General features: G+C 44.5%; 2 protein-coding genes across 2 annotated transcripts in view; one reads left to right on the top strand and one right to left on the bottom strand.

Annotated features, from left to right (window-relative positions):
• Positions 1 to 25,798, top strand: part of ATRX (ATRX chromatin remodeler) — a 478,294-nt gene that overhangs the window by 72,686 nt on the left and 379,810 nt on the right. The window lies entirely within an intron of this gene.
• TRPC5 (transient receptor potential cation channel subfamily C member 5) overlaps positions 1 to 25,798 on the bottom strand; it is a 101,787-nt gene that overhangs the window by 3,719 nt on the left and 72,270 nt on the right. Inside the window, exons 6-9 of the mRNA XM_069867796.1 lie at positions 24,196 to 24,518; positions 18,683 to 18,878; positions 1,166 to 1,372; positions 944 to 985 (exon numbers count right to left, since the gene is read on the bottom strand). Coding sequence (XP_069723897.1) covers positions 944 to 985; positions 1,166 to 1,372; positions 18,683 to 18,878; positions 24,196 to 24,518 — 768 coding nt within the window. The remainder of the gene's footprint in view (positions 1 to 943; positions 986 to 1,165; positions 1,373 to 18,682; positions 18,879 to 24,195; positions 24,519 to 25,798) is intronic.

Below are 25,798 nucleotides of genomic sequence, written 5' to 3'. Positions count from 1 at the left end.
TGTCCTCATACAGGAGTTGCTCCACCCCTTGGATAATCTTTGTGGCCTCCTCTGGACCCCTTCCAACAGTTCCATGTCTTTCTTATGTTGCAGGTTCCAGAACTGGGATGATGTGTGGGAGCAACACCAAGCATGAAGATGGTCTCTACACCAAGATTTTAGTGGGAGGTTTTTTTTAAGACATCCCCGTGTTGGTACCTGTAAGCTGTGCTGTGAAGTCAGAAAGTACCAAATCGCTGTTGTCAAAGGTAACTGACTATGTTAAACAAACTCCAGATAAAAATACTCTTCAAAAAGCAGGAGATGTCTTAAGTAACACAAATTACCAATGGCCTTTGACAGTACAGCCTAATGTACCACCTAACATTCTGGAGAATATTTTTCCTTCCAACACGTTGGCATAATGTATCACACTGGATTCAAGTACTGAAGCTGGTGCTTTTAGTTTCATCCTTTTTTAGTTTGACTTTAATGAGTACTTGATGACAGGCAGGCTGAGAATAAACAAAACCAGCAAATACTCCCCAGAAGAACCATTCCTCCTTCCCGAGTTGTCCAAAACAAAAGAAAATTCCCATCACTGTTTGAGTTAGGGATGTTTCTCAAAAGAAAGAGCCAGAGAGGAACGATTCAAGAGTGTGTAAAAATGCTGCAGAAGCAGTTTTAATTAGGATGGTGTGACAGCGTGGTCCCTCTGATGGCCATGGCGATGTCACCTTTGACTTCAGCAGCCAGATTTATACCCAACTACTTCAGAGGCTAGGAGTGATTTACTGAACCATCCCACCTTTAACGAGGAAATGTTTTAACCCATGATAAGCAACATCCTCTTCGAAGACCTACACTTATGAAAATGTATTCTAGAAGCAAGCAAGTATTGAGGTATTAGAAATGAGCAGGAAGAAGAAATAGCAAGTAAAAATTAATGTGCTCAAGAGTTTACCTGGTAATGTTGATTCTGAATCAGGTTGTCAGCATGCCGCTCCTGGAAAGAGAAAGGCACATCTACATTATCTGTTCAGTCCTTTCTTTAGAGCTCCTCATGGCTCTTAGAAAGTTATGATCCAGCAACCATCTACTGCACCAGCAGAGCAGTGGTCCTCACAACCCTGTACGTGCACAAGCATCCTCCAGAAATGAAGTATAAAACCATGCAGCTCCTTACTGTGAATGTTTTGAGGTTTTCATGTCTCTTTTGTTCATTGTCAGAGTCGTTGCCTGGGCACAGGTGATTGTGAATCCACTTGCAAAGGTACCAGAATGACTTAGGACTTGGGACGATGTTAAAAGGAGGGGGCAGAGTGGCACCTTCATCAAAGTAACTCATCCAGAGCTTCGTCCGTGCAAACTTCCACTCAATATCCGCATGGTCCTATGACAGAAGGAAAGAGACCATCAAGACCTTCAGGCAGGCTTTCCTGGAGCAAATGCCCGTGGCTAGAGAGGTGACGTGAGCAATAAAGGATTTCTGCAGCTGCAGGCAAAGCAGTATCGCTTCTTCCATCTCCCTCACTGGGGGTGTACTTAAAAAAAAAAAAATCAGTGTGAAATGTAACTAGAGTGTAAAAATACCAACCACTGAGAAATGCGATGATAGCAACATTCAGCTAAAAGAATTTCACACGCTAGGGCCCAGCTTCATCCTTTCAAGGTTGTGCTTATTAAATCACTGATACAAGAAGCAAGAAAACACATTTCTTATTTTGCTTTTTGCCAGCGCTTTCATTACCACAAACCGCTGTTTCTTACATCCAAATCCGCTGAATTCTCACCTTCTTCCCTGGAAAAAGATCTTTCATAGTGTTTCTTGATTTGTTTAGTTTTTATAGCATCCATTAATTCAGCTCTTATAAGGAAGTGACATGTTTTATGTGTGCTATATTTTAAATCTGGCCTCTGCATTGTCCTCACACAAAACCGGAGACATTTTACTGTTTGGTTTGGGTTTTTTTTCATTTATATACTCACCATGACAGCTTGCTGTGCTCTTGTGTTTTTCATCCCAACGAAGTAAAGGTGGAAAGTTAATAGCATTATTTTACAGCTGCACAGACAGGCAGACGGCCCATACAGCGACCTCAGTGCCTGCAAAGCAGTGATCCTCAAATCCAGCCATTCGAAATCTGCTCCGTGGAGCCAAGGGGCTGTTCTGCCCAGTAACACATTGCATATTCCTTTCCACATCAGGGCAGAGACATCAACCTACAGCCTGGATTCAGAGAGATACTGCAGCTGCTCAAAAATGGATTTCATGCTGGTTTGTGCTAGTTTGAAAGTTAAAAAATGCCACTGTTTTGTATGTTCTGCAGAAATTCTGACATTAGACAGAAAGGAAGTTTGAAGCCTTCAAGCCAAGCAGTGCTGGACACAGCACACAACACTGTGCTCCACTTAAATGGTAAATTTGTGTGATGTTGTTATTGCAGAGTACAGCGCTAAGCTGATGGTTGTGACATTTTAGCTATTCAGCATTTACATTAACAGTATCCGACATGAGATTAAACAAAAGTCACGATGATCTAGGCTAACAGCGCAAGGCAGGAGAGAAGGACAACGTGGGATTTTAAGTTTCTGAGGAGATTGCAGCCAGGTTGGCACAAGCAGCCCTCTGGAGCGAGGGACGCTGGGCTGCAGGGCAGCAGCTCTCAGAAACAAGCAGTGAAGTGTAGGACAGGGAGTTTAATAAAATATGGCTGAACATCATGCCCAAAAAATTACTACACTGGCTTTCTGGCTACACTCCAGTGCTCTGACATGGGTAAAATATGCTCTCATTTTGACAGTGAGGTGCAGCTGAACTCTATTCTAATGGCATATTCAAATCCTGCACAGCTCTTGATTTAAAACTACTGTCTCAGTGGCCCAGGAGCACATTAGTCTCTGCAGATGGTCTGAATCAGCCCAGAACACTTCTATCCCCTGCCAGTTTACCAAAGGGGCTGTTTTCAAGCCATAAGTAGACTCAGAGAAGCAGCTTGCCATGCCCCTTTTTGCCTCATACATCATCAGACCCTGTAAGAAGCAAATTGCAGCATCACCATAAAGCATTAGAAGGTGATGCTGAGGAAATGAAGTTCTGGGTAGTAAAAAAGGCAGTTGGCGGCAGGAGAAATATCAGCCAAGGAAAAAAAAAAAAAAGAGAATCCATCTTGCTCATTTTTCTTCATCTATCTACCTGCAGGCTGCAGCAAACTCAGCAGACCTAGAGGAGAGCAAGACAAGGTGGTCCCATCCAGATGCTGTTTCTCCTTCCCAGACTCTGGGTTAGTGCTCTGAGCTCCACAACCAGTCCACGGGATGCCTCCTGTCTAGTAACTGCTCAGAGTTAAAGGCAGAACTGTCCCAGCCTCTTCTGGAAGCAGGACTGGCTGCTCCCTGCTCAGTCGTAAAGGCAGAGTCATGCTCATCTTCCTACCTGAACATATCCTGGTCTGAGCAACTTCAGCTGACACAGTCTTCAGAAGAAGGACAGTGAATGAATGACCAGCAACACATGCCAGGTGAGCCCAGAGGCTGCTGGGGAGGCAGGAGATGAAATCTCTCAGGGCAGAGAAGGGTGTAGAGCTGCAGCTCGCTGTGCTCTACCAGGACAAGAAATGCACTGCTGGTTCAAGCAGCTAAAGCATTTTGTAGGGGAATATCTGCACAAGATCAGCATCTTGTTATTCAGCCCTGCTGTGAGTAAGTGAAGGAACTACAGACACCTGGCAACACTGATAGCACTGTGTGGGGCAGCTGGAAAGCTCAGGGTAAAGGCAGTAGTGAAGGAGCACAAAGCGTGTTATTTTCGATAGAGACACGTATCTTTTAAGTTCTTTGTCAATACAGAAATAGGTGTAAATGCCCTACTGAGGAGTCAGAAGGGAGAAAGTAATTTGGGGAAGGTTATAAATCTACCCTTCCCTTCCACAGAGGTCCCTTCAAGGTCCAGCGTCAGTGGTGGGATGGGATCAGGTGTGGTGACTTGGCAGCAATTTCCTCAGCACATGATAAAAAGGGCATGTCCCAGGCAGAGGTGATTTAGCTGTGGATGCTGGATGCAGTTTGGAGAGGAGGTTAAGCCAAATCGATAGCTTGGGGATTGCAAATTTGTTTCTGGGAAAGGAAAGATGGAAGAAAAATGCAAAAAAATGCATTTCTGCAGAGTGCTTTTTCTTTTTGTTCTTTCATTTTAAAATAGCTTAAGAGGGAACTACCTGGGCTTGAGCAGGGGCTGAATGCAGGTGTAGGGCAGTGCTGTGAAACTTAGCAGGAGTTTCCCATTGGAGAAGTTTTGTGGTTGGTCTGAACAAATCCCTGTCCATCAAATGTGTCCGTGGGTGAGGCTGGTGGGTGCTGGCTTCAGCTGTGCCTCGATTTCTTCCCGTGTCATCTCAGTCAACAAGAGCAACATAATCTCTCTTAGAAGACAGACCCTCTGTACATACTTCAGAAGTATCTTTTTCCCCCCCTCTTTGCTGCTGCTGTGAAGTCCTCAGGGTTTACAAACTCAGCCTGTCTCAATTATTCACCTTGATGTTTTGAGAACACGAGCAAATCAGACGAGAGCTCCTGGCAGCCGTTTTGTGTTGGAAATATATAGCAAAGAGACATTTCAATTTTACTGAGGATGTCTTTGTGTGCCAGGAAACCACCATTTTCTTGCTAAGAGCTCTCTTTAGTGCTGTAAGCAGTGAAACTTGCACGCAACAATACAGCCTTCCTAACTCTCCTCCCTGAGTTGAGTACCATGCTTCAATAATCACTCACTACCCAATTCAAACCTGACACACACCTGAGTTACAGCCAGCCCATGGGTCGTTGCCTTGGCTGGGAATGTGGCCCAGAGGACCACCAGACGTTCTCCAGGTTTTTGGTGCATCTTTCCCTGGTGACTGCAAGCTGTTGGGAAAGTTTTACAGCGTTGAGAGCTGCCCAACTCTGAGTCTGCTCTGCAGCAAAGCTGTTGCAAGGAGTGCACGTAAATGAATGCTCAAAGCGAAGATCCTGAATGCCGCTACCACCAAAGTCCAACCTGAGGGCCCTTCCCTTGCTCATCCACCACGCAGCCTGCAAAGGTACAGAGCAATGGACAAGCCCAGACCTCGTGCTGGAAGGTTCAGAGCCACCAGCTGTGCTACCTGCCTCTTTACAGAGGTGGGTCACAGGAGATGGCGTGCCAGAATCCATTCCCAGAGACAGACAGCATGGACGTAACCCTGGGAGGCTTCAATAGAAGTGTTTTTCCTGCGAGAGAGGACAGGAGGAGGTGCAGGTGCTCTGCCCTGCGCAGGGAGCGCTGGCAGGAGGTACGTGCCAAGGGGATGGTGCTCAGTAGAGCAGCGTGTGCCCTGCCGTGCTCTGCTGTGGTGAGGAGCTTCGAGCAGACCCATTCAGCAAGGATGGGATCCTCACAGACCTCTGCTGTCCCACATGATGTTCTCAGATGACAAGTTTTTGGTAAAATTTATAATAAGCTAAAGAAACATCTCCACTAGCTTTGCAAGTGTGACCTCGCTGCTTTAGGAATTTAAATTCAAGTTTGGGTTTCACTGTCCTCTCTTCGAGCTTCTGTTGCTCCTGCCCTGTTCTTGTCACCATTTTCTTTCAAGCACTGCTCATCATTTCAGCTATAAAACACCCTAATTCTTAAGATGGCTGAGCCCTCAAGCTCAAAAAACACATGAACTCAAAGAAACCAGCACTCTGCTTCTCAGTGAGAAAAAAACCCGCATCGCTTACTATCACAATGCGAGTGTGTCATACCGGCCACATAATCCTCCTGCAAATCTCTGCCATTTGAAGTGAGAATTAATCTCCCATAAAGATTTCCCTGTGGGATCGCTGGAACCATCTTACTGTAGCACTCACAAGGATTTTCTAATTCAGTCAAAGTGATTGTATTCACAGACGTGCCAGATTTTAAATAATCACCTGCTACACTAATTATCCAGGATAATTCAAGCATTAATCTTCATCTTCATCTCTGTGTAGAAAATCTGTTGTTTACATTTCGTGAAATGTTTTCCGTAAAGATTCCCATCGCCACCTCCTTGCTGGGCAACACGGCTTAGATCGTCCTTGGCCAAATAACAGCCAGCTTCTCGGCTGGTTCGGACCCAGCCAGCAGAGCCCTGGCCATGGAAGACTGTTTCAGCTCTCTGTATGAGATCGGTACCACTGCTGTAGCCTTTAGGTCCCTCAACCTCTTCTTGTGTTTAGCATTTCAGCTCCTCGGTGGCTAGAAAGTCGATGGAGGAAAACGCTGTTATATTTAACGTGTCACATAAGAGCTGGAGCACAGGGTCATCCCGTGGGAGGCCTGTGGCAAACTGGGGCACGGGATCCTGATCCTGTGATTGTTGAATTAGCATCCCTGAAAGCACTGGGGTAGTCCTGAGTTTACGTTAACCAGGGCTGATAGGCTGAAATGCATTCTGGCAGCTCCCTGCTCTCTGGTTACCTCTGGGTTAGGCTGGTGTAGAGCCAGAGTACAAACTCTCAGCTAAAACGTAATGCTGAGAGGATAGAAATGCTCCGCAGCCAGGCACTTGGAGACCTTCAAACTTCTCCACTGTGAAACAATCATAAGATAATCAGTTACTCACTCTCCTCTATGCTGCCCAGAGGCGCACAAGGGCTCCTGCCCCTTCCTCTAGAAGTACGCTCCTCGGATACAAATCCTCCCCACACCCATTTGGGAAGGATAATGTATAAAGATATCTAGCGTCTTTCTAGCTGGCACAAAAAGGGCTTTGTGTGCCTCTCGTGGTTTATTATAAAACAGTCAGTGGGCTAAGCTGGAAATCAGGCTGCTGCCTGTCAGACGCAGTTATAGATGGCTGTGACGGTGTCCGTAGGAGCAGGCTGTCTGGCCGTGGCGGGGCGCCTCGGAAGGAGGCAGGGGAAGCTTGCCTTTTGTGCCGGGAATAGTGGCAGAAGCTGGCATGATTTCTGCACCAGGAGTAGCAGGATTGCTCTCTGCTGCTGTCACAGAATCATAGAAGAGTTTGGGTTGGAAGGGACCTTAAAGATCATCTAAATCCAACCCTCCTGCCATGATCAGGCTGCCTGAGGCCCATCCAACCTGGCCTTGAACACCCCCAGGGATGGGGCAGCCACAGCTAACCTGGGCAACCTGGGCCAGGGCCTCAACACTCTCACAGTGAAGAAATTCCTCCTTATGTCCAGTCTAAATCTGCCCCTCTCCAGTTTATACCCATTGCTTCCAGTCCTATCACTCCAAGCCTTTGTGAACAGTCCCTCCCCAGCTTTCTTGTAGCCCCTTCAGGTACTGGAAGGTCACTATAAGGTCTCCTTGGAGCCTTCTCTTCTCCAGGCTGAACAACCCCAAGACTCTCAGCCTGTCCTCGCCTGGGAGGTGCTCCAGGAGGTGCCAGCAGCAGCCCCACAAGATCAGGAAGAGCCCAAGCTTAGTACTTTCCTCTAGGAAGGAAGGAAGGAGGAGACACAGTGTTCACCTTTAAAAGGTGCTCGCTGACATATCTTATTTGCAGCCTATTGAGTGAGGCAGGCTCACTGCATGACAGACACAGGAGCTTCAAAGGTGCTTTTTGGGCGTGTAATTAGCTGCACTGGGAAGTGTAGGAGAAGCCATTGAACTCTATTTAATATATTTCTATCTCACGTGCCTTTTTATTGCTCTGTGCTAAACCAGAGCAGGAGACAGCACAGCAAATACATCAACAATGGCTTTGAAGCAGGCTAGCACAAGAAATATACCCTACCCTTGTGTGTCCTGAACAGAAAACATTGCAGAAAGAGGGTCAGGAGAAAGTTAATCTTTACAGAACCCAACACAGACAACTCTTGCACAGTTTCAAAGCTGTTAATTTTGTAATATGTGCTAGGCAGACCGGTAATAACATCAGCAGAGCTAGAGGGGTTTAATGATAAGCTTAGAGAAGCAAACAGCAAAAATCCAAGCAAGATATTTGAGGTAAATTATGCTTAATATTTTTCAAAGAAAAATACGTCATAGAAAGGGAAAAAAAAGTCTATGAGGAAAATCATGGACCTACAAAGGCAATTAATGCATAGGTAATTCAGCTGCAGCTGACAACAAATGACTTTGCTTTCAAAGCTGGGGACGACACACTGAAGGATAAGAACTTAATAGGATCAATCTCAGAAATAATACAAGAAAAACTACCAAAGGAGGACAATCTAGCATTAGAAAAAGCAATTAGAACAGTTAGGGAATGAGACAGCCAGAGAAGAGATGAAAGTACTGTCTAGCACAAAATCACACGCTGCACTGGGTAAAGCAAACCGAGTCCTGAGCAGCAACCAGACGCTGGCACCAGGGAAGCTGCTGTGCCCCACACCGACCACACAGCTCTGAAGAGGAGCATGTAGCAATGCCCAGGGCAGAGCTCAGCTGGGGATGCAGGGAGCTTTCTGGCTCCAGAAACAGTGAAGGAAAAGGCTGTTCACAAAGCACAGACAGGTCCTGAAAAAATACTCATAAATAAATACCATCACTGGGATACAAGTACAGTGAATTCTTGGGCCAGAATACAGGTAAAGACTTGATTTCGGAAAGAGCTATCCTTACGTGATAAAAGGCAGGAGGCAGCAAAGCCCTTATGTGAGGAAGTCAAACAGCACAAGGGAGAAAGAACCCCAAGTCTGAATTTTTACGTAGCAGACATTTCAGATAAGCCATCAATGGGACTGTGAGCCTTAAAACCTACAAAGCTGGATGGAGATCCCAGTCATGGCAGAGCCCACAAAGAACATACTGGAAGTTAGAAATAGCTTCCTTAATTTTGCACTGAGCTCCTTCACTTTAACAGATCAAGGGAATGGTCAGTTCAGTGTCAACAAGACATATAACACACTGACTGTGTTTTAAAATAAGACAGATAAAGGGATCCATCTTTGAGGCACAGCCAAAGAGGCTTGGAAATTGTGGAAATGGGCAAGGTGACTGGTTGCAATAGAAAAGCAAAGCACTAATGGCTTCTGAACAAACAAGGTCAAGTGAAGAGCACAGGCACTCACTCCTGAGTGACACCACAGCAGATCTATCAGATGAGCTGTTGCACCAGCCATCACTTCCCCAGAATGGAGCTCTAGACTGAAAGTTGGCTCATTTTCCCAGCTCTGGGGAGTCAGTTTGTTTGTACTTGGAAAATGCATGCTTTAGCATCTCTGCTATTTATATCTTCCATGTGCAGAATATATTCATAATTAAAATTTTTATTATAGCTTGCAATGCACGATGTTCCACAACGTATTGAGGTTATATATATATCAATTACTTTTCATCTCCCACCAGCAGACTGGACAGAAACAAGGATGGCTAATGAGAAGGCCAGGGAATATGACATTTGAGAAAACACAGGGAACTGTGGATTGTGCTGGTTTTAGTGAAGTTAAATTATTTGAACTGACACCTTTTATGTCTTCAGTCATATTCCAGCAAAGTTCAGTTTTACTTTAATAGTCAAATAAATCAGAGCAGTAGGAAGGTCATGAAGAAAAGCAGTTCTCTAAGAAAGCCTCAGCAGGAAGAAACAATGAGAAAGATATCACTAAGGCTTTGTTCTTCCTGCCATCCATTCTCTCTCCTTTATCACTGCCTGATAAGAGCCTCTTTTCATGCTCAAAGTATCAGAGAGGTAAGGTGCATCTGTGCTGATAATATTAACTACCTCCAGCCAGGTCAAAATCAAGTCATTCCCACATGCCTGTAGTGGAATGGTGGACTGAGGAGCTATGTCTAACCCACAGTGCTTGAGTGTTGATGGCTCTGTTAGTACCATGGCAGAAAAAAAGAACCTTGCCTCATTTCTACTTCCACTGTTTCTGGAATATTGTATTTGATTTTTTTCTGCATGGCCTGTCAGCCTAGGATTTGACTCTTCCAAGAAAGAAGAAATGTCTTGAAAGTTATTGCTGCACTGGTGGAAGCCAGATACAAAGGAGAACCACGTCCTTCTCTGTACCTCTCTTTATTTCTGGTTTCTTTTTTATGTCCAAGATAAATAAGTCTCAAGAAGAAAAATCCCACTTTGGGTCCACATGTGAATTTCAGATCCTAAGATCCAGTGTGTGCCGTTGTAAATATGATTTCAGCGGGGAAATGTCAGCTGCAACAAAGGTATTTAAAGGTCTAACCATTTATATAACCTGGTATTTAGGCCCATTTGTAACTGTTAGATCTAAACTTTGATTATGAATAATCAGAGAGCACATTTGATGGTCTTTGCCACTCACCCCTGGGCTACAAAAACTCCCAAACTTCTACACTTAAGCAATGAAACCACGCACATGTATTCAGGTACCAAATGCTTTAGTATTTTGCTCTTATGACTGCTCATAAGCTGCCTTTCCCCAGCAAAGAGAGTCTGTAGAGGCTCTAGCACCCGTGGGAGAAGCAGGTGCCTGACCCCTCTGGACATCAGCCTGCTTGTAGAGTCACTTAAATGCAGAGCATGAGCTTAGCTGCCACAAATTGAAAAATTGCTCAAAAATGAAAATCCTAGCTAAACATTCTGGTTATTTAAATATATCCTCGAGCCAAAAGAAAGGGAACCATTATAAATGTATGAGATCACTCAAGTCTAAGTGAATCTTGAGCCGTGCAGACAGCACTGACTCAGGAGGTGAAACTTCAGTTTCTTCACTAGTTTCTGAAAGCAAGGGCTGCAGCCGAGGAGCTGCGGGGGAGTGGACCGGAGAACAGAAATATAGACAAGGAGACACAGCACAGCATCCAGGTAATTAGACATCTTCCCATTTAATTGGATGGAGTTGCATATATCCTGTTTCACCTATATAATCAGCATCAACTTATTTGCTAGATTGCAGCGCATTGGAAACGAAATCTGTGAAGCACTGGCATCTAAAAAGTCACGTTTCAGAGGATTCTTAATATAGCTGTTCCCATTGCTCACTATCAGGTGAAAGCTCTTCCCAGATAAATCCCTTCCAGTTTTTCACTACGTTTTGTTTTATCTTTCATTTTTCTTATGCCTTCTTAAGAGAAGTCCCCTTGATGCAGAAATACAAGATAATGCTAATTGAGCTTGTCAGGCCTAAATAAAAGATGGGATAATGCAGAGGGCTGCAACCTATGTGGCTCCATCTGGTTACTTCAACTTCTATCATGCAGCAAAAGCAAACCTTGCTGTGCTGCTTTGCACGTAACGGGCAGAGAATTACTGACCTGTAATGTGGGGCATCGCTGTGTTAACTACACCAAAGAAAACAGAATCCACCTATATAAATGCCAGCAAATTCCCTCTAATACCCTAAAGCAGCGAGTGGTCATCTACAGATTGCAAACTGTCCTGGGTCTGCCTGGGAAAGGGTCAATGTCCTCGTTTGGGGTATTGGTTTGATCTGGCCAGTGAGAAGTTCATAGAATCATAGAATAACTAGGTTGGAAGAGACCTACCGTATCATCGAGTCCAACCATTCCTATCAATCACTAAACCATGTCCCTCAGCACCTCGTCCACCTGTCCCTTAAACCCCTCCAGGGAAGGTGAATCAACCACCTCCCTGGGCAGCCTGTTCCAGTGCCCAATGACCCTTGCTGTGAAAATTTTTTTCCTAATGTCCAGCCTAAATCTCCCCTGGTGGAGCTTGAGGCCATTCCCTCCTGTCCTGTCCCCTGTCACATGGGAGAAGAGCCCAGCTCCCTCCTCTCTACAACGTCCTTTCAGGTAGTTGGAGAGAGCAATGAGGTCTCCCCTCAGCCTCCTCTTCTCCAGGCTAAACACCCCCAGCTCTCTCAGCCGTTCATCATAAGGCCTGTTCTCCAGCCCCCTCACCAGCTTTGTTGCTCTTCTCTGGACTCGCTCCAGAGCCTCAACATCCTTCTTGTGGTGAGGGGCCCAGAACTGAACACAGGATTCGAGGAGCGGTCTCACCAGTGCCGAGTACAGAGGGAGAAGAACCTCCCTGGACCTGCTGGTCACGCCGTTTCTGATCCAAGCCAAGGTGCCATTGGCCTTCTTGGCCACCTGGGCCACTGCTGGCTCATGTTCAGTCGCTGTCAACCAACACCCCCAGGTCCCTCTCCTCCAAAGTTGATCGCTCACTTTGTATATTCCATTATTGTTGTTATTTTCCTCCTCTTCTACTCAATTGCTTTTATCCCAACCCACGAGCTGTACCTTTTCTTCTTGCTTCCACACCCACTGGACAGGAAGGGGCAAGCGGGAGGGTTGAGCGGCTGCCACGATGCTTTGTTTGCCGGCAGAGACAGAACCACGACAGCCCTTTTACAGCCATGTGGCTCTTTGTTTGCCTGCAGAGGCTAAACCATGACAAAAGCTCATCTAGTTTTTCACTTAAATATAATGTTTCTGCTCCTCTGAATAAGCCCCGGTGTGGTTTGGCCATGGTGCTACACAGGGTCAGATAAATATCTGAGTTTTCAAAGATTAAAAACAAGAGAAAGGATTAACCTTTGGATCCTGCGGACAATACCTGTATGAGCAGGGACTTGCAGGACTGGGTCCTAGGATGGAGAATTGGCTTTGTCTATTCTAACAGCAGAAGAAAGATGCAGCATAAGAAGTCAGAGCACATCGAGTGCTTCCATTTAGAGGCTCTGGAAACACCAGATGAATATTAACGACTTGATTCAAGTCCATGGGTTATATGTAATTAGGCCAAAGCCAGCAAAAAGACAAACAGTTCTACACCTTCAAATGAATACTTTAGCTTGCTAACAAAAAGCAATTAAGCTGCCTGCCAGTCTAGAGCAAGACTACAGGGCTAATTTCACACAAAGGCCTCCGCTGTACTGTGGCATCACCGTGCACCACTGCTGCAACACATTCCCCTTCACTTTCAAATAAAAATCTGCTCAATTCCCCCCCTGCCATCCAGTCACAAGCTCCAGAGAGCACCCAGGCTCAGGAATCATCCCACTCGTCTTAAGATATGCTACAACTGTTCAGGCTGGAAGCAGAGAGCAGGGGTCCAGCATTTCTTCACACATACCACACTTTATGGGAAAGTGTAAGAGAAATCTGCATGTCCAAATGTCACATAAGGCACCATGTAAGTTTAGGAGAATTTGCAATTTCAGTTAATTACTACTAATGACACAGATAAGCTTTGGGGGTATTGCCTCCAGTTCTGGAATCCTCAACATAAGAAGGAGATGGAGCTGTTGGAACGGAGGCTACGAGGATGATCCAAGGGCTGGAGCACCTCCCATACGAGGAGAGGCTGAGAGAGTTGGGGTTGTTCAGCCTGGAGAAGAGAAGGCTCCAGGGAGACCTTAGAGTGACCTTCCAGTACCTGAAGGGGCTACAAGAAAGCTGGGGAGGGACAAAGGCTTGGAGTGATAGGATGAGGGGCAATGGGGATAAACTGGAGAGGGGCAGATTTAGACTGGACATAAGGAGGAATTTCTTCACCATGAGGGTGATGAGGCCCTGGCCCAGGTTGCCCAGGGCAGTGGTGGCTGCCCCATCCCTGGAGGTGTTCAAGGCCAGATTGGATGGGGCTTGGAGCCCCTGATCCAGTGGGAGGTGTCCCTGCCCATGGCAGGGGTGGAACTGGATGGGCTTTAAGGTCCCTTCCAACCCAAACTCTTCTATGATTCTATAATTACAAATGAATTGTAGAATGAAGAAAAGACTTGAGCACTACCTGCACCCAGAACCTGGGGTCTGCATGTGGCAGTGACCAGCAGGATGTGTGTGTTGGTCACCTGGAGCCCCTAAGGGCCATAAAACTGAGGGAAAACCAGTGAGATTTCATTTAGCCAGCAAACAAACAAACAAAAGAGCTGTTTAATCCTCTTTCTAGAGCCTAGTTGTTTTGCTATGCCAAAAAAGCTCCAAGAGACATTAATCCCAGCTCATACTGGCAACAAGAGTATAATTTAATTTCCTGCTGTATGACGGAGTTAAAAAACATACACATCTCAATTTCTCCTAAGAAATTCAAATTAATGGTTCTGAAACGTGGCTTGTGAGATGAACAAATTCTGATGTGTTACAATAGCTTAGATTTGAACCAGTCTTTGGAGCTGGCCTCACCTCAGTGGGGGGACAATCCACCACTCAAAACCAGCCACGTCCAGGGACTGCCCAGCTGTGTATCTTGAACTAAGTTCATAAATACCTTTCTTAGAAAAATCACCAAGTCATAACTGTGCAGGTCATGCAAGCAGAGGAGGTGCAACATTTTTTTGAAAGTCCTAATGGTCATAGATCACAGTGGAGAAGAGAATTTCTGCTGCTGTTGTGAATTAAACTGGGTAGCAATTACCACTATAGTGCTGAGGGAGTTCAACCAGCGCAGAAAAATAGAGGAATTCTTGTTCTTTGTAGATCAAGAAAAGTTTGATGCTACTTCCTGGGGGACACCCAAAATCATCTTGGAAACAATGTAATAGGGAGCTGAAAAATCTTTATATTCCTCTGTGCTTTAATTTTTAAGCTATCTACTCTGCAAAATTGGAGAAAATTCCATGTACAACATCCCTATACTTACAGTCAAAATTTTCTGAAAGTGATCACTTATTTTTAGCTGCACAAACCAACTGTTTCTGTTTACTGTACAGCTTTTGTTTTGCTATGCAAAATATTTATCATTTTCATTTAAAACTGCACTCCTAGCTTGGTGTCCAATGCCCTAATTTCTCCAGTTTGAACACTGGCAGCTATGTTTCAGCGTGGACATACATTCTACCTGCAGAGACAATGCTTAAATAAATCAAGCAGGCAGCTGTCTTTTGCAGTAATAGCTGTCTGAGATGAACTAGCTTGACATAACAGACATACAAACCAACAGGAAGATACGAAATATAATATACAAAAGAATTTTGTAATTTAATACCTACTGCTAGAGGGAAGTCATTATTCCAACATCACACGTACACCATGTATTACACACTTGAAGCTGTAACACCTTCACATACAGTAGTTAGAAGTAATTTTTCTTGGACCTACTTCGGTGCGATGCTATCTGTGAGGTTTAAAGCATCGCTGTGCTTTCTCAAAACATCTGAAAGTGCTTACATCTCTCCTTAATGTGTCTGTGAGATGCCAAGCACCACAGTGCTGCGGTGCGGCACTTATCGCTCCAACTCCCCTGGAACTCACACTACTGTTCACAGCCCTGTGGTTTTCTTAGTCTTAGTTGCCATTCTTCCATGGATCTTGCTTCCCATTGCTCCTGCTGCAGCAGTCAGGTTGGTACCGTTCCAGTGACTAATCCTCAGAATATCACGTATTTGTCCATAAGGAACATGCTTCAGAAAATATGTAATTCCCTACAAAATGTACCTGCACCCTAGGGCACCAGGAAGGCCACAAGGCACCTGCACCCTAGGGCACCAGTGACACCCACTATCACATTGTTTTGAAAAAATTACAAGTGGCAGAAGGATTGTGTAACTTCAGATGCAGCCAAGTGGCAATCCTATGAGAAACAGCCTATTACATAAAGTGTCCTCATTGCCCCCTCTGTTACCTTCTGCTGCTTGGAAATGACGGAGCCACCTGACTACTCTCTGCTAAGTTTCATCATCCTTCCTCTTGTCATCATGACATATTCTTCTTCTATTCATCAGCTGATGGTATTTCTGTCACGTCTGGGAAGGTATTGAGATGAGAGACCCGGCAGTACATAACATCAAGTTGCATTCTGCGCTGCTTGTATAGAACATTCTGATCTTCACATATTCAAACAGCACAAAGCATATGGAAATTTTGTTGGGCATTTAGATTTTGTTAGCTTTGTTGGTGAAACACAGTGTTTTCCACAACCAGCTCCTGACAACGGCTTGGCAAAAGTGAAAAATGGGGTGTTTAAAAAAACAATCAATATTGAAACTGCCTCAGGGTATCCCTAAAAAAATGTATTTACTGGAGTTTGAAATAGCTTAGTAAAAAACCAACAAAATTATGGCAGAAAAAATGCACCTTCTGTGAGTCAAGAATCACTCAAAGCTGCATGGAGGTTTTACTCTTTGCTTACCTTGCTCTGTCTTTGACAGATACCATGTGGTTTCATGCTGTGTGCCTACAGTGCTTAATTAACTACTAAGCCTTAACTCCCATCCTGGGGAGACAACGTGAAGAGCGAAGGAAGAGCAGCTTATATTCTCCTTTCTCCAACCTCAGAGCAGAAATTCATGTCTATAGGAGACAATGGAGAAAAGCTAACGCGAAGAATAACTGCTACAAATAACGTATTTGTCCCTGGAAGAAAGGAGGGGAGAAAGACTGTTTGCACTGCAGCAGTGCTACTGGTTAAGTGGAATTCATTACGATGTCTTGACCACTCCACTGCAGGCAAATCAACAAGCAGAGATGCACTCTTCATTCCTCATGTCTAGCTCGGTTTATTTCTCTGCTGAGTCTTGCACATGACGCAAGGTTTCCAAATGATGTATTTAAGAAGACCTCCACCTCACTCCAAGGCCACCTTGATCACTTCCCTCCTCGCTCCCTGGAATGCTGTCATTCCATGTGCATTCAAAGTAATGTATTAATAAATACCAGGTGGACGGAATGCCCAGTCTAGCAACCAGCCTACTGTGATTCAGAAAGGGGTAGACTTGATTACAGGAGGTTAAAACGCGACCCACAGTTGTCAAGCTCAACGTTTATTAATGAGTCGTTTTCTTCAGGGAAGAGATTAATTGATGTTTGACCTTCGAAGACATATGAAGAAAACTTGTCCCTGAGAGAATGCTATGAGCATGCAGAAATATTAGCCTCAAAACACAAACTACACGCGCTGCACGGGGAAGAGGCTGGAAGTGGCTGCCTCTTGCCTTCCCAAGAAATGCCACCGCTCTCCGTAGCAATTGCAATGTGACAGCTTAAGTGACAAAGCAGCATCCTGTAGCACTTTCCCTGTCATCTGTCAGAGCAGGGAGCTCATGCTGCACACTGAACTGCGTGTTTTGCCTCTGTTATTAGTTCAGCCCCTTACCCTCAGGTCTCTCACTAGGTCTCTCACTTTCTGAACGAGCAATTCACTGTTCCCAACTGCTCCACAGACAAAACCACGAACACAACAGTCTGCTCTGGACCATTCACTTCAGTTCATTGTTATGATGGGCCTCTACAAGTCATGTAGGATTGTTTGTAATGTGTCATCACAGCACTTAAATTATTCAGGGGAAAGAATGATGAGTGGTTTGTATCCCAGTGAATAGCAAAAATAGCTATTCTTATGCCAATCTTAGATTTGGGCTTTGTGTCAGTGACAAGCCTATTTGATGATAATAAAGGAAGGGGAATGAGAGAAAATGGCCAAGGACAGTATCTTTGTTTTCTGCTCCTCATTCCAGTCTCCCTGGAATGTGAGGAGTAGCACTGAACAAAGAGAAAGCACTTGGAGCATTGAAACAGACTGATAAAGCAGCAATGCCTTTGTGATAAGCTGCTTTTCTGTTCATTTGCAAGGTCAACGGTCCAGTTTTTCTCATACTTTTAGACGTGCTGGAGATCAGATGTCCAAAAATATCACAGATTTCTCTGAGTCTATGCTCAGTTTGACTAGACAACTACATTTAGAAGCCACCTGAATCAGCAGATGATCAACAACAGTAGTGGAAACTGTTCAGGCAGCCAACTCCATACTCCTGTGCGCGTTAGCCAGGAAAGAAGCTCATCCACACATTTCCCCAGAGGTGGGGTTGGAGATTGTAGCTGAGCTGGTGCTGGTTATCTTTTTCTCTGTTTTATCCTCTGTCTTCTGGAGTATGTTCAAGAGTCATCTAAAGGAAGTCTTTAATCTGCCTGTACTTCTGAGTGACCAGCGGAGGACACAAATGACTTTCCTAACTCCTGTTTCTGTTCACAGATGATGTGACCCTTCATCACCTCGCCATCTCTAAACCTATCACAATAGGCATCAGAACTGGAAAGTAAGGGCCCACTGGTTTACATTAAATACCCTGTACACAAGTTTAGTTTCCTTCCCTGGTGTTTCTGTGTAGTTTATATGAACAGCCTAAAATGCAGAGCCCTGCTGCTTTAATTTTCAATCTGTAGACAAATTTCATTATCAATATACAGACTGGCACACAGAATGAGATTCCAGTAAAGATCAGTTTTGAACATACAACTGAAGATAAAGGTAAGTTTGAAACTGGCTCTACAGCCAACTGGCAGCCCTGAGCTTCCTCAGCTCAGATACATCCTGCACCGTAATCTGAGATTACGGGTCTACAGAGTCAGCTGCCAGGAGGTTGGCTGGTGTTACAGATAGAAACGATCTCATTTCAGATGGAAGACTATGGAATAAGAAATTATAGGACTGGACTCCTGATGTACATGGTTTCAAATGATAAAACAGAAATACAGGAGAGAGGAAAACCAAACATACAACACCCCAAGCTAAAACCAAACATGAGGAAGCAGTGGGAAGGCTTCCCTTTATGAACTCTCTCTGCCACAAAGTAAATCAGCTGCTTATGACAAGGTGATCAGTTAGGCTACTTTGCAGGAGAAGACAAGGGTAGATCACAGCTGATAAGCCTTTTCCAGCTAAGAAGCATCACAAACAGAACAAAACCTCCTCCGCAAGCATGATTCAAACTAGTGAGTAGAAATCCCAGCTCTCTGGTGTCAAAAACTGGGGGCAGCAGTCTCCAGCATCCCAGAAGACAGACACTTGCTGTAAGCCAAACAGATAAGGCACATGGAGAAAAGTAAAAGCAAAGAGAGAAGAATGAGATAACTTACGGCAATGAGCTGGTAGGAGTTGTTCATCATGGCTATGAGCATGTTCAGCAGCACAACAAGGGAGATGACGTTGTAGGTTCCAAACATAGTGGCCCCAACAAATTCTGTGAACTCATGTCTGGCTTTCACGTTAGTGACGTAGAGGTTCAGCAGACCGAACACAGACCAGAAGAGCGACTGGAGAGTCTCGAAAAGTCTGCAAATAAACCATAGAATCATAGAATAGTTTGGGTTGGAAGGGACCATAAAGATCATCTAGTTCCAACCCCCCTGTGATGAGCAAGGACACATCCCAGATTTTTACTTGCCTACCTGAACAGAACAGAAAACAATGCCCTGTTCAAGTGGGGAAAACACAGATGTGAGGAGCCTGGGACACCACAGATTGGCTGCTCAGGACAGCTACTGAGGAAGGCAGACTGCACTCCACCCACAGTGACCCACTGGCCAACACACCTGAGGATTGTGCCACATCAACATCTGCTACCAGTCTGAGAGCCTTGCCCACAGCCTTGTGAGATGCCACGAGCCTAACTGACCTGAAGGAACCCAAGGGTCCCTTTCTGGCTCTACACACATGCAAAACCCAGACACAATGTAGTCCTTCTGAAATTTCCATGCTGTGATACCACTGTTATCTATGGGCACAGGCTCTCCCATTTAATCAGTGCCTGCATCACTAACGTGTCTGCAGACACAGGTAACTCATCCCCAATTACGGCATGACCATAGAATCACCAGGTTGGAAAAGACCCATTGGATCATCGAGTCCAACCATTCCCATCAATCACTAACCCACGTCCCTCAGCACCTCATCCACCCGTCCCTTAAACCCCTCCAGGGAAGGTAACTCAACCACCTCCCTGGGCAGCCTCTGCCAGTGCCCAATGACCCTTTCTGTGAAAAATTTTTTCCTAATGTCCAGCCTGAACCTCCCCTGGTGGAGCTTGAGGCCATTCCCTCTTGTCCTGTCCCCTGTCACATGGGAGAAGAGCCCAGCTCCCTCCTCTCCACAACCTCCTTTCAGGTAGTTGGAGAGAGCAATGAGGTCTCCCCTCAGCCTCCTCTTCTCCAGGCTAAACACCCCCAGCTCTCTCAGCCGTTCCTCATAAGGCCTGTTCTCCAGCCCCATCACCAGCTTTGTTGCTCTTCTCTGGACTCGCTCCAGAGCCTCAACATCCTTCTTGTGGTGAGGGGCCCAGAACTGAACACAGGATTCGAGGAGCGGTCTCACCAGTGCCGAGTCCAGAGGGAGAAGAACCTCCCTGGACCTGCTGGTCACGCCGTTTCTGATCCAAGCCAAGATGCCGTTGGCCTTCTTGGCCACCTGGGCCGCTGCTGGCTCATGGTCAGTCGCTGTCAACCAACACCCCCAGGTCTTTCTCCTCCAAATAGCGCACAACAACACGGCACTGTGAGGCAGAGGATGCGGGGTATCACATCCATTTGTACCTTTTGCTCTAATATGGGGTGAGAGCTTGCAATTTCTCTGGTTGCAAGTGAAACAGGCCAGTGTGCCAAGACCCCTCCTGCCACTGCTAGTGGCTCTGGCTTGTTTGTGCAGCAGCTCGCCCCCATCCCAGAGCGGTGCCCTCAATGGCAGCTGCAACAATTGATCAGTAATGACTCAGATGAAAGAGAGTCATCACATTAATTCAGCTCGAGAGGTTTTCTTCTTTTGGAGTCTTCCTTCCATAGATGAACTAGACCTGACCTCACTGTGCTTTACAGCTGATGAGATCATCCCAGGTCTGTATTTGCTTCAGCCAGAGACAAGTGACCTTTCACAATCACGTCAAATACATAATGAGCAGTCTAAATAATTGCTCTATTTGGTCATCTTTGTTTCAGCTTTCCAAAATAAGGCATTTGTATCATCAAAATATGGCATTTATATGCCTGTTTAAGGGTTTCCATTTTGGCCTGAGGTCAGTAGATATTAATATTTTCAAATGCTCCTACTAGAAAAATCAATACAAAAAATACAGATACTTTACTTGATACACCAGGATTCTGTTCTCCCAGCTTCTCTGGGCATCTGTTCCAAATGTACCCTCTCCTCATTCTTTATATGAGGACTTAGTTCCTTTATATCTTATCTATGTATTTTCTGGTTTTCACTAACCGAAATTTTGATAACTCTTTAAAGCAAAAAACTTTCTCCCAAAAGTCAGGCTGTTTGTTAGATTTAATAAGTGAGGTAGTAAAATAAGGATTAACAAAAGAACACTCAGCATTTCTCTGTGCTTGAATGCTAGCAATCTTTTAGCTTATTTTAACTATTAGCAGTAAAAGTTGTGATTAGGCTGCAGGCTTTAGGGGAGTCATCGGTTCCCATCATAAAACTGAGGTATTAGAAGTGCATTGCTCTGAATTCACAGTATTAACCAGGCGCATGATTTAGAGCCAGACTAAGGCCAATACGTGGACATGTAGCCTCCCTTGATAAAGACAGCAACTGGTTTCTGCAACTTTGAATAGAAGCAAGGCTTAATTACTCTTTCCTCAGTGTTTAATGTCAGGCTAGAACCACAATCTCTTTTCACAGTGAGTGTTGCAGGTGGGGCTCACACTATGCCTGAGAAGCCGCTTTAAAAACAGAATATTAGAAATTGTCATTGAGAGATGACACGCTCCTGCTAACTATATTTTGGATCTTCATTGAACAGGAAAACTCTCCAAGCTCTACCCCTCTGCACGGTGGCTTAGAGAGAGCAAGTGCCCCCATCTGCCACAGGAACCCTCCCGAGCCCCTCAGCAACCAGCGTGACCCTCCAGTGAGAATGACACAGCAGACAGCAAGGTGTGATTTCTCCACCTCCTCTTCCTCTGTCTCTTCTCCCTCCTTCAGCTGCCAGAACCACAGCAATAAATATATTTTCTAATTGTAAGCAGTAGACACTCTGCTATCTAAGGGATGGTAAGGCCAAAGCATAAAACCTTAAATTATTCATGACTTCACCTCATTGCTGTCACAAAGGAATATTACTTTTCCATGATCTGTGTTTGCGATGCAGAAAATTTCCCCACCAAGAAAATATTAAACCTATCCTTTGGGAGTAATAGGAAATAATGCACCAGTAAATAGGTGTCACATTTTAAACAAGCTGTACAAACACAAGCGACATCCTGCTTTTCCTTCCCTTACAAAATTAGATCTTATTGTGTGACTGCCTAGAAATGCTGGTAGGAATCAAAAGTGGCTGATTGAAAGCTTTTCCCATTTGTTCTTCAATAAGGGATGAACTACGAGCAAACTTGAGGTAACACCAGTTCCAACCCAAATTCCTGCCAGCCACACTTGCTCTCCCCAGCCCAACAATATAATTTTCTGTTGTGCACGTTGCTTGCTCTTAGCCAATCACCCATGCTGTGCATTTGCTGAAGGGCCAAATGTCAGCTTGTACTGGGGGTGTTAATAACGACTATTTAAAGTTTTAAGAACACGTTAAATAAATTTCTTAAGCAAGTCTCAAACAAAAGTAACCGCAAAGCATTCTGTCCCCTGCCAGGAGACCTCAGTCCTAATGGATACCCTCCCACTGCGATTTTGTTTTAAACCGGTCTCTGCCATAAAGGCTGAGCCCCCTCAATTTCCTTTCTGTGCTTCATTCACCTTGGCAGGGGGTTTAAACTGATGTTAGGGTGGGAGAAATTGTGGTCTGTATTTAAGCTGATCGGCACACTTTCTGTTAAGCAGTTCTGTATCATTTCTATTATGGTTCCCAAGATATTACACCTCCTGACAGATTTAAGGATCGTTCTTTTTTCCTGCTGACACAACCCTATTTTTCTTTAGGCAAATCCTACTGTTGTTTTCTTCACTAACTTTCTGAAAGTGAAATGTGTAGAACAACTGTATAACAGGCTGCCCAGGGAGGGGGTTGAGTCCCCTTCCCTGGAGGTGTTTAAGGCACGGGTGGATGAGGCGCTGAGGGACATGGTTTAGTGTTTGATAGGAACGGTTGGACTCAATGATCCGGTGGGTCTCTTCCAACCTGGTGATTCTATGATTCTAACTGCTTTGAAAACAAGACAGGTCCAAGCAAGACCGTGGAACTGAACACATCTGTTCGCCTTGGCTCCAGGGAGAGGGAGGCTCTAGCCCTGACCTTCCTGGGTTTGACCCTTCATGACCTAGAATTTGCCACCTAAAGAACACAGCACTTGCCAAACTTTTCTCCCTTTGGCTGCCGCATCAATACAGACGTAGATCAAGGAATAGTATTTGTTATTTAATTCCTTTGCAAAGGCAGCACAACACATTTCTCGGGCATGTGAATCAATTAAAACAGAAAAAAGGCTGAAGTCTTTAATTCTGTTTTTCATTAGCACAGTGCAGTTCCATTCAGTTCCTCCAGATATAGATGGGTTTAATGAGAAAATTAATCAAGCCTATGGTGTTCCTGCTCAGCAGTGGAAAACAACATCATGTCTGGCCTTCCAGGTCACGATGGTCTGTAAGGCTGGACTCTGTCCTATTCGAATCCCCTACTTATTTTAGGGTGGGAGCCTGCAGGACAATGTTGGAGCCTTTTCTCTTCCAACTCATGTGGCCTCAGCCATCTTCTGCTTTTGATAGCAGTGCAAAGACGTCACAAGTCCTTTTTTAACCTCAACCCTTCAGCTGAGGAAGTGTGGAGAATTATTGGGCATCACGACAAGTTTTATTTAATTAAGCATAAAGTGGTGGACAACAGTTTTGTTTTGCTTGTTTGCAGGGTGTAGGCCTTTTTCTAGGCCGTGCTTTATTTATTTCTCTTCCCATTGTGCTTTAAGTACTGTGCAAGCAGCAAGAACAATTGGGTGGGGGCTGATTATTGTAATTATTTCTACTATTAGTAATTAAAACAAATACATGAGAAGGACAATTCATGTTATTTGTCAGCATGTGCTATCTCTTTCAGCCCTGCCAGCTGTCATCACAGAAAATTCCATGCCAACCTCTCAGTAAAGTACCAGCATTTCCAGCTAAAAAGGATTTTGCTGGGATTTTAGTCTCACCCCACTGCAAGGAAATCGGAGAAGACTGAAACATCATGTATGCATAAAAATGGCCTAGGCGAGACTGTTGTTTCTGAATCACATTATCTATTAGGACCTTTTTTCATAGGTTTACCCCTTGTTTTCTACATTGCGTTCAGATTCCCCTCCTTTCCTCCAGCATTAGCCAAAGCAATTATTATGACAAAAGGATACTTGCTTTCCCAGATACACTCAAGTTGTACATAGCTGTAATAAAATTTACATTAGAGAATCGTGTAGGGAGACTCTTTTGTCCAGAACTAAAATGATTGTCTCTCACTTCCAGACCCACATGAGAGTCAGCAAAGCTCAGCAGAGTATCTGCCCCAGCTAACTCACACCTTTCCTGCATAATCGACCAGCTCACCTGATACTTGTGAGTTAATAAATAAAGGCACTTTCACTGCAGTGACAGACAACAGGCAAAGTCAGGTAAGAAAGGGGACAGTGAATTCAACATTAAAAAGAGAAAAGAAAGGGTGTCTTACGTGGAGAAGGCATTGTTCTGTTTCTCACATCGGATCCCCTTGCAGTTGTTGGGTTCCTCTGAGGCACTGGTCTCATAATAAAAATAAAGCTGGTTCAGTCCATTGGCAAAAGCCAGAAGCACCAGACAGTAGATAAAAAGGAATTTAAGGATGTCTAGCAGCATGCGTCCCAGAGAAATCTGCAATGGTCCCAGGTGTGAATTTGCTGTAAACAGGGATATGAGACGCAAGGAACTTAAAATGTTGGATATTGCAAAGAGGGCTTCTGCAATGAGAGTCGGGTGCCACATTTCCCATTCCTCCCTTGGACGAGAACCGTTATACTGAAAGAAATAACAAGAGTATCAAAGTGAATTATTTTGTAAGTACACAGAGATATCTCAAAAAGTCACACCTGCTAACACTAACAGTTCACATGTGAATACTAACCAGGTGCTGGTGGCACAAGAAATACTTCTAAACTCTTAAGGCTCAACTACGGTCAGCCTAACATTCAGGAATGATGTTGACTTGATCAGGGCAGGGACTTATTTTTAATGATACCTTCTTATGCCTCCACCCCGATATGGCTAGTCATGGGACCAGCTTTTCTTTAGAGGCTTCTGGTATGTTGGCTGTTCTTATTCTAAATTTAGCAGAAAGAAAGCAATGACCTATTGAGTGTAAGAAGCGGATGCTTTCCTTCCCTACTAATCTCAAAGAAAGTGCCAACAGTCCAGAACCAAAATGCTTTCTTAATATTAATTTTCTTATTAGTTAATTTGTCATGGCAATTTTAGGAGAGTTGTTAAAGCAGGGGTCATAATTACAGCTGAAACACTGGATACATTTGAGTGCATCAATTATAACATTAACTTGATTCATAATGTAGCTGTAAAAGCAGAAGCATTTTCTGAGCAAAGTGCAGCCAGATACGAACAGGTAGCACAAAAGAGCTGGTAGTATGAAAGTAACTGCTCTGGCTTAACTACACTGACACAACAGAATGGAGTTAAAGATATTTTAACATCAAGGAATAATTGTCTTCTTAACATTTGTCTCTGCTCATTTAACATGTATAAAAAGGCAAAGATGTACTTAGACGAATATGGCTAATAGTGCAGCCAGAGTGTTTAGGAGTCCTAAAATGACTATAACTAACTATATACTTTTAGAAGAAAATGGTATTGATACCATACAGACAGATGAGTTTGTAGAGACTTTCTATTTAAATCTGAAGGTCCAATACACAAGCTCACAATTTTTCCAAGGCCACAGCTAAAAACAAGTTGGTGTTTCAGACTATTCCTCTGTATGAAGCAGCTGAGACATGATACAAAGGCAATTCAACATGACCTCTGATTGCTTCTGACATTTCCAAACTGTTCTTTATTCCATGAACATCCTGGCCTGAGTCTGTTAACTTGATTTGAAGTCTTAAAATGTTTACAAACAGGCAGACATGTAAACTGTTTGCCAGTATCCAGCAGTGGGGGCGGATGGTTGGGATCGGAAAGCCTCGCCTGCCTAGAGAGCAGATTTGCACAGTTATTCGCAATTCTCTTCTGCGTGCTGGCTGGGCACAGCAGCCCAGGGGCAGTCTGCTAGGGTTTAGCACAGACCG

Source organism: Phaenicophaeus curvirostris, chromosome 13 (genome assembly GCF_032191515.1).
Source record: "Phaenicophaeus curvirostris isolate KB17595 chromosome 13, BPBGC_Pcur_1.0, whole genome shotgun sequence".
Classification (NCBI taxonomy): domain Eukaryota; kingdom Metazoa; phylum Chordata; class Aves; order Cuculiformes; family Cuculidae; genus Phaenicophaeus; species Phaenicophaeus curvirostris.
The sequence above is the reverse complement of the archived record's forward strand: the minus strand, read 5'-3'. Positions and strand labels throughout refer to the sequence as shown.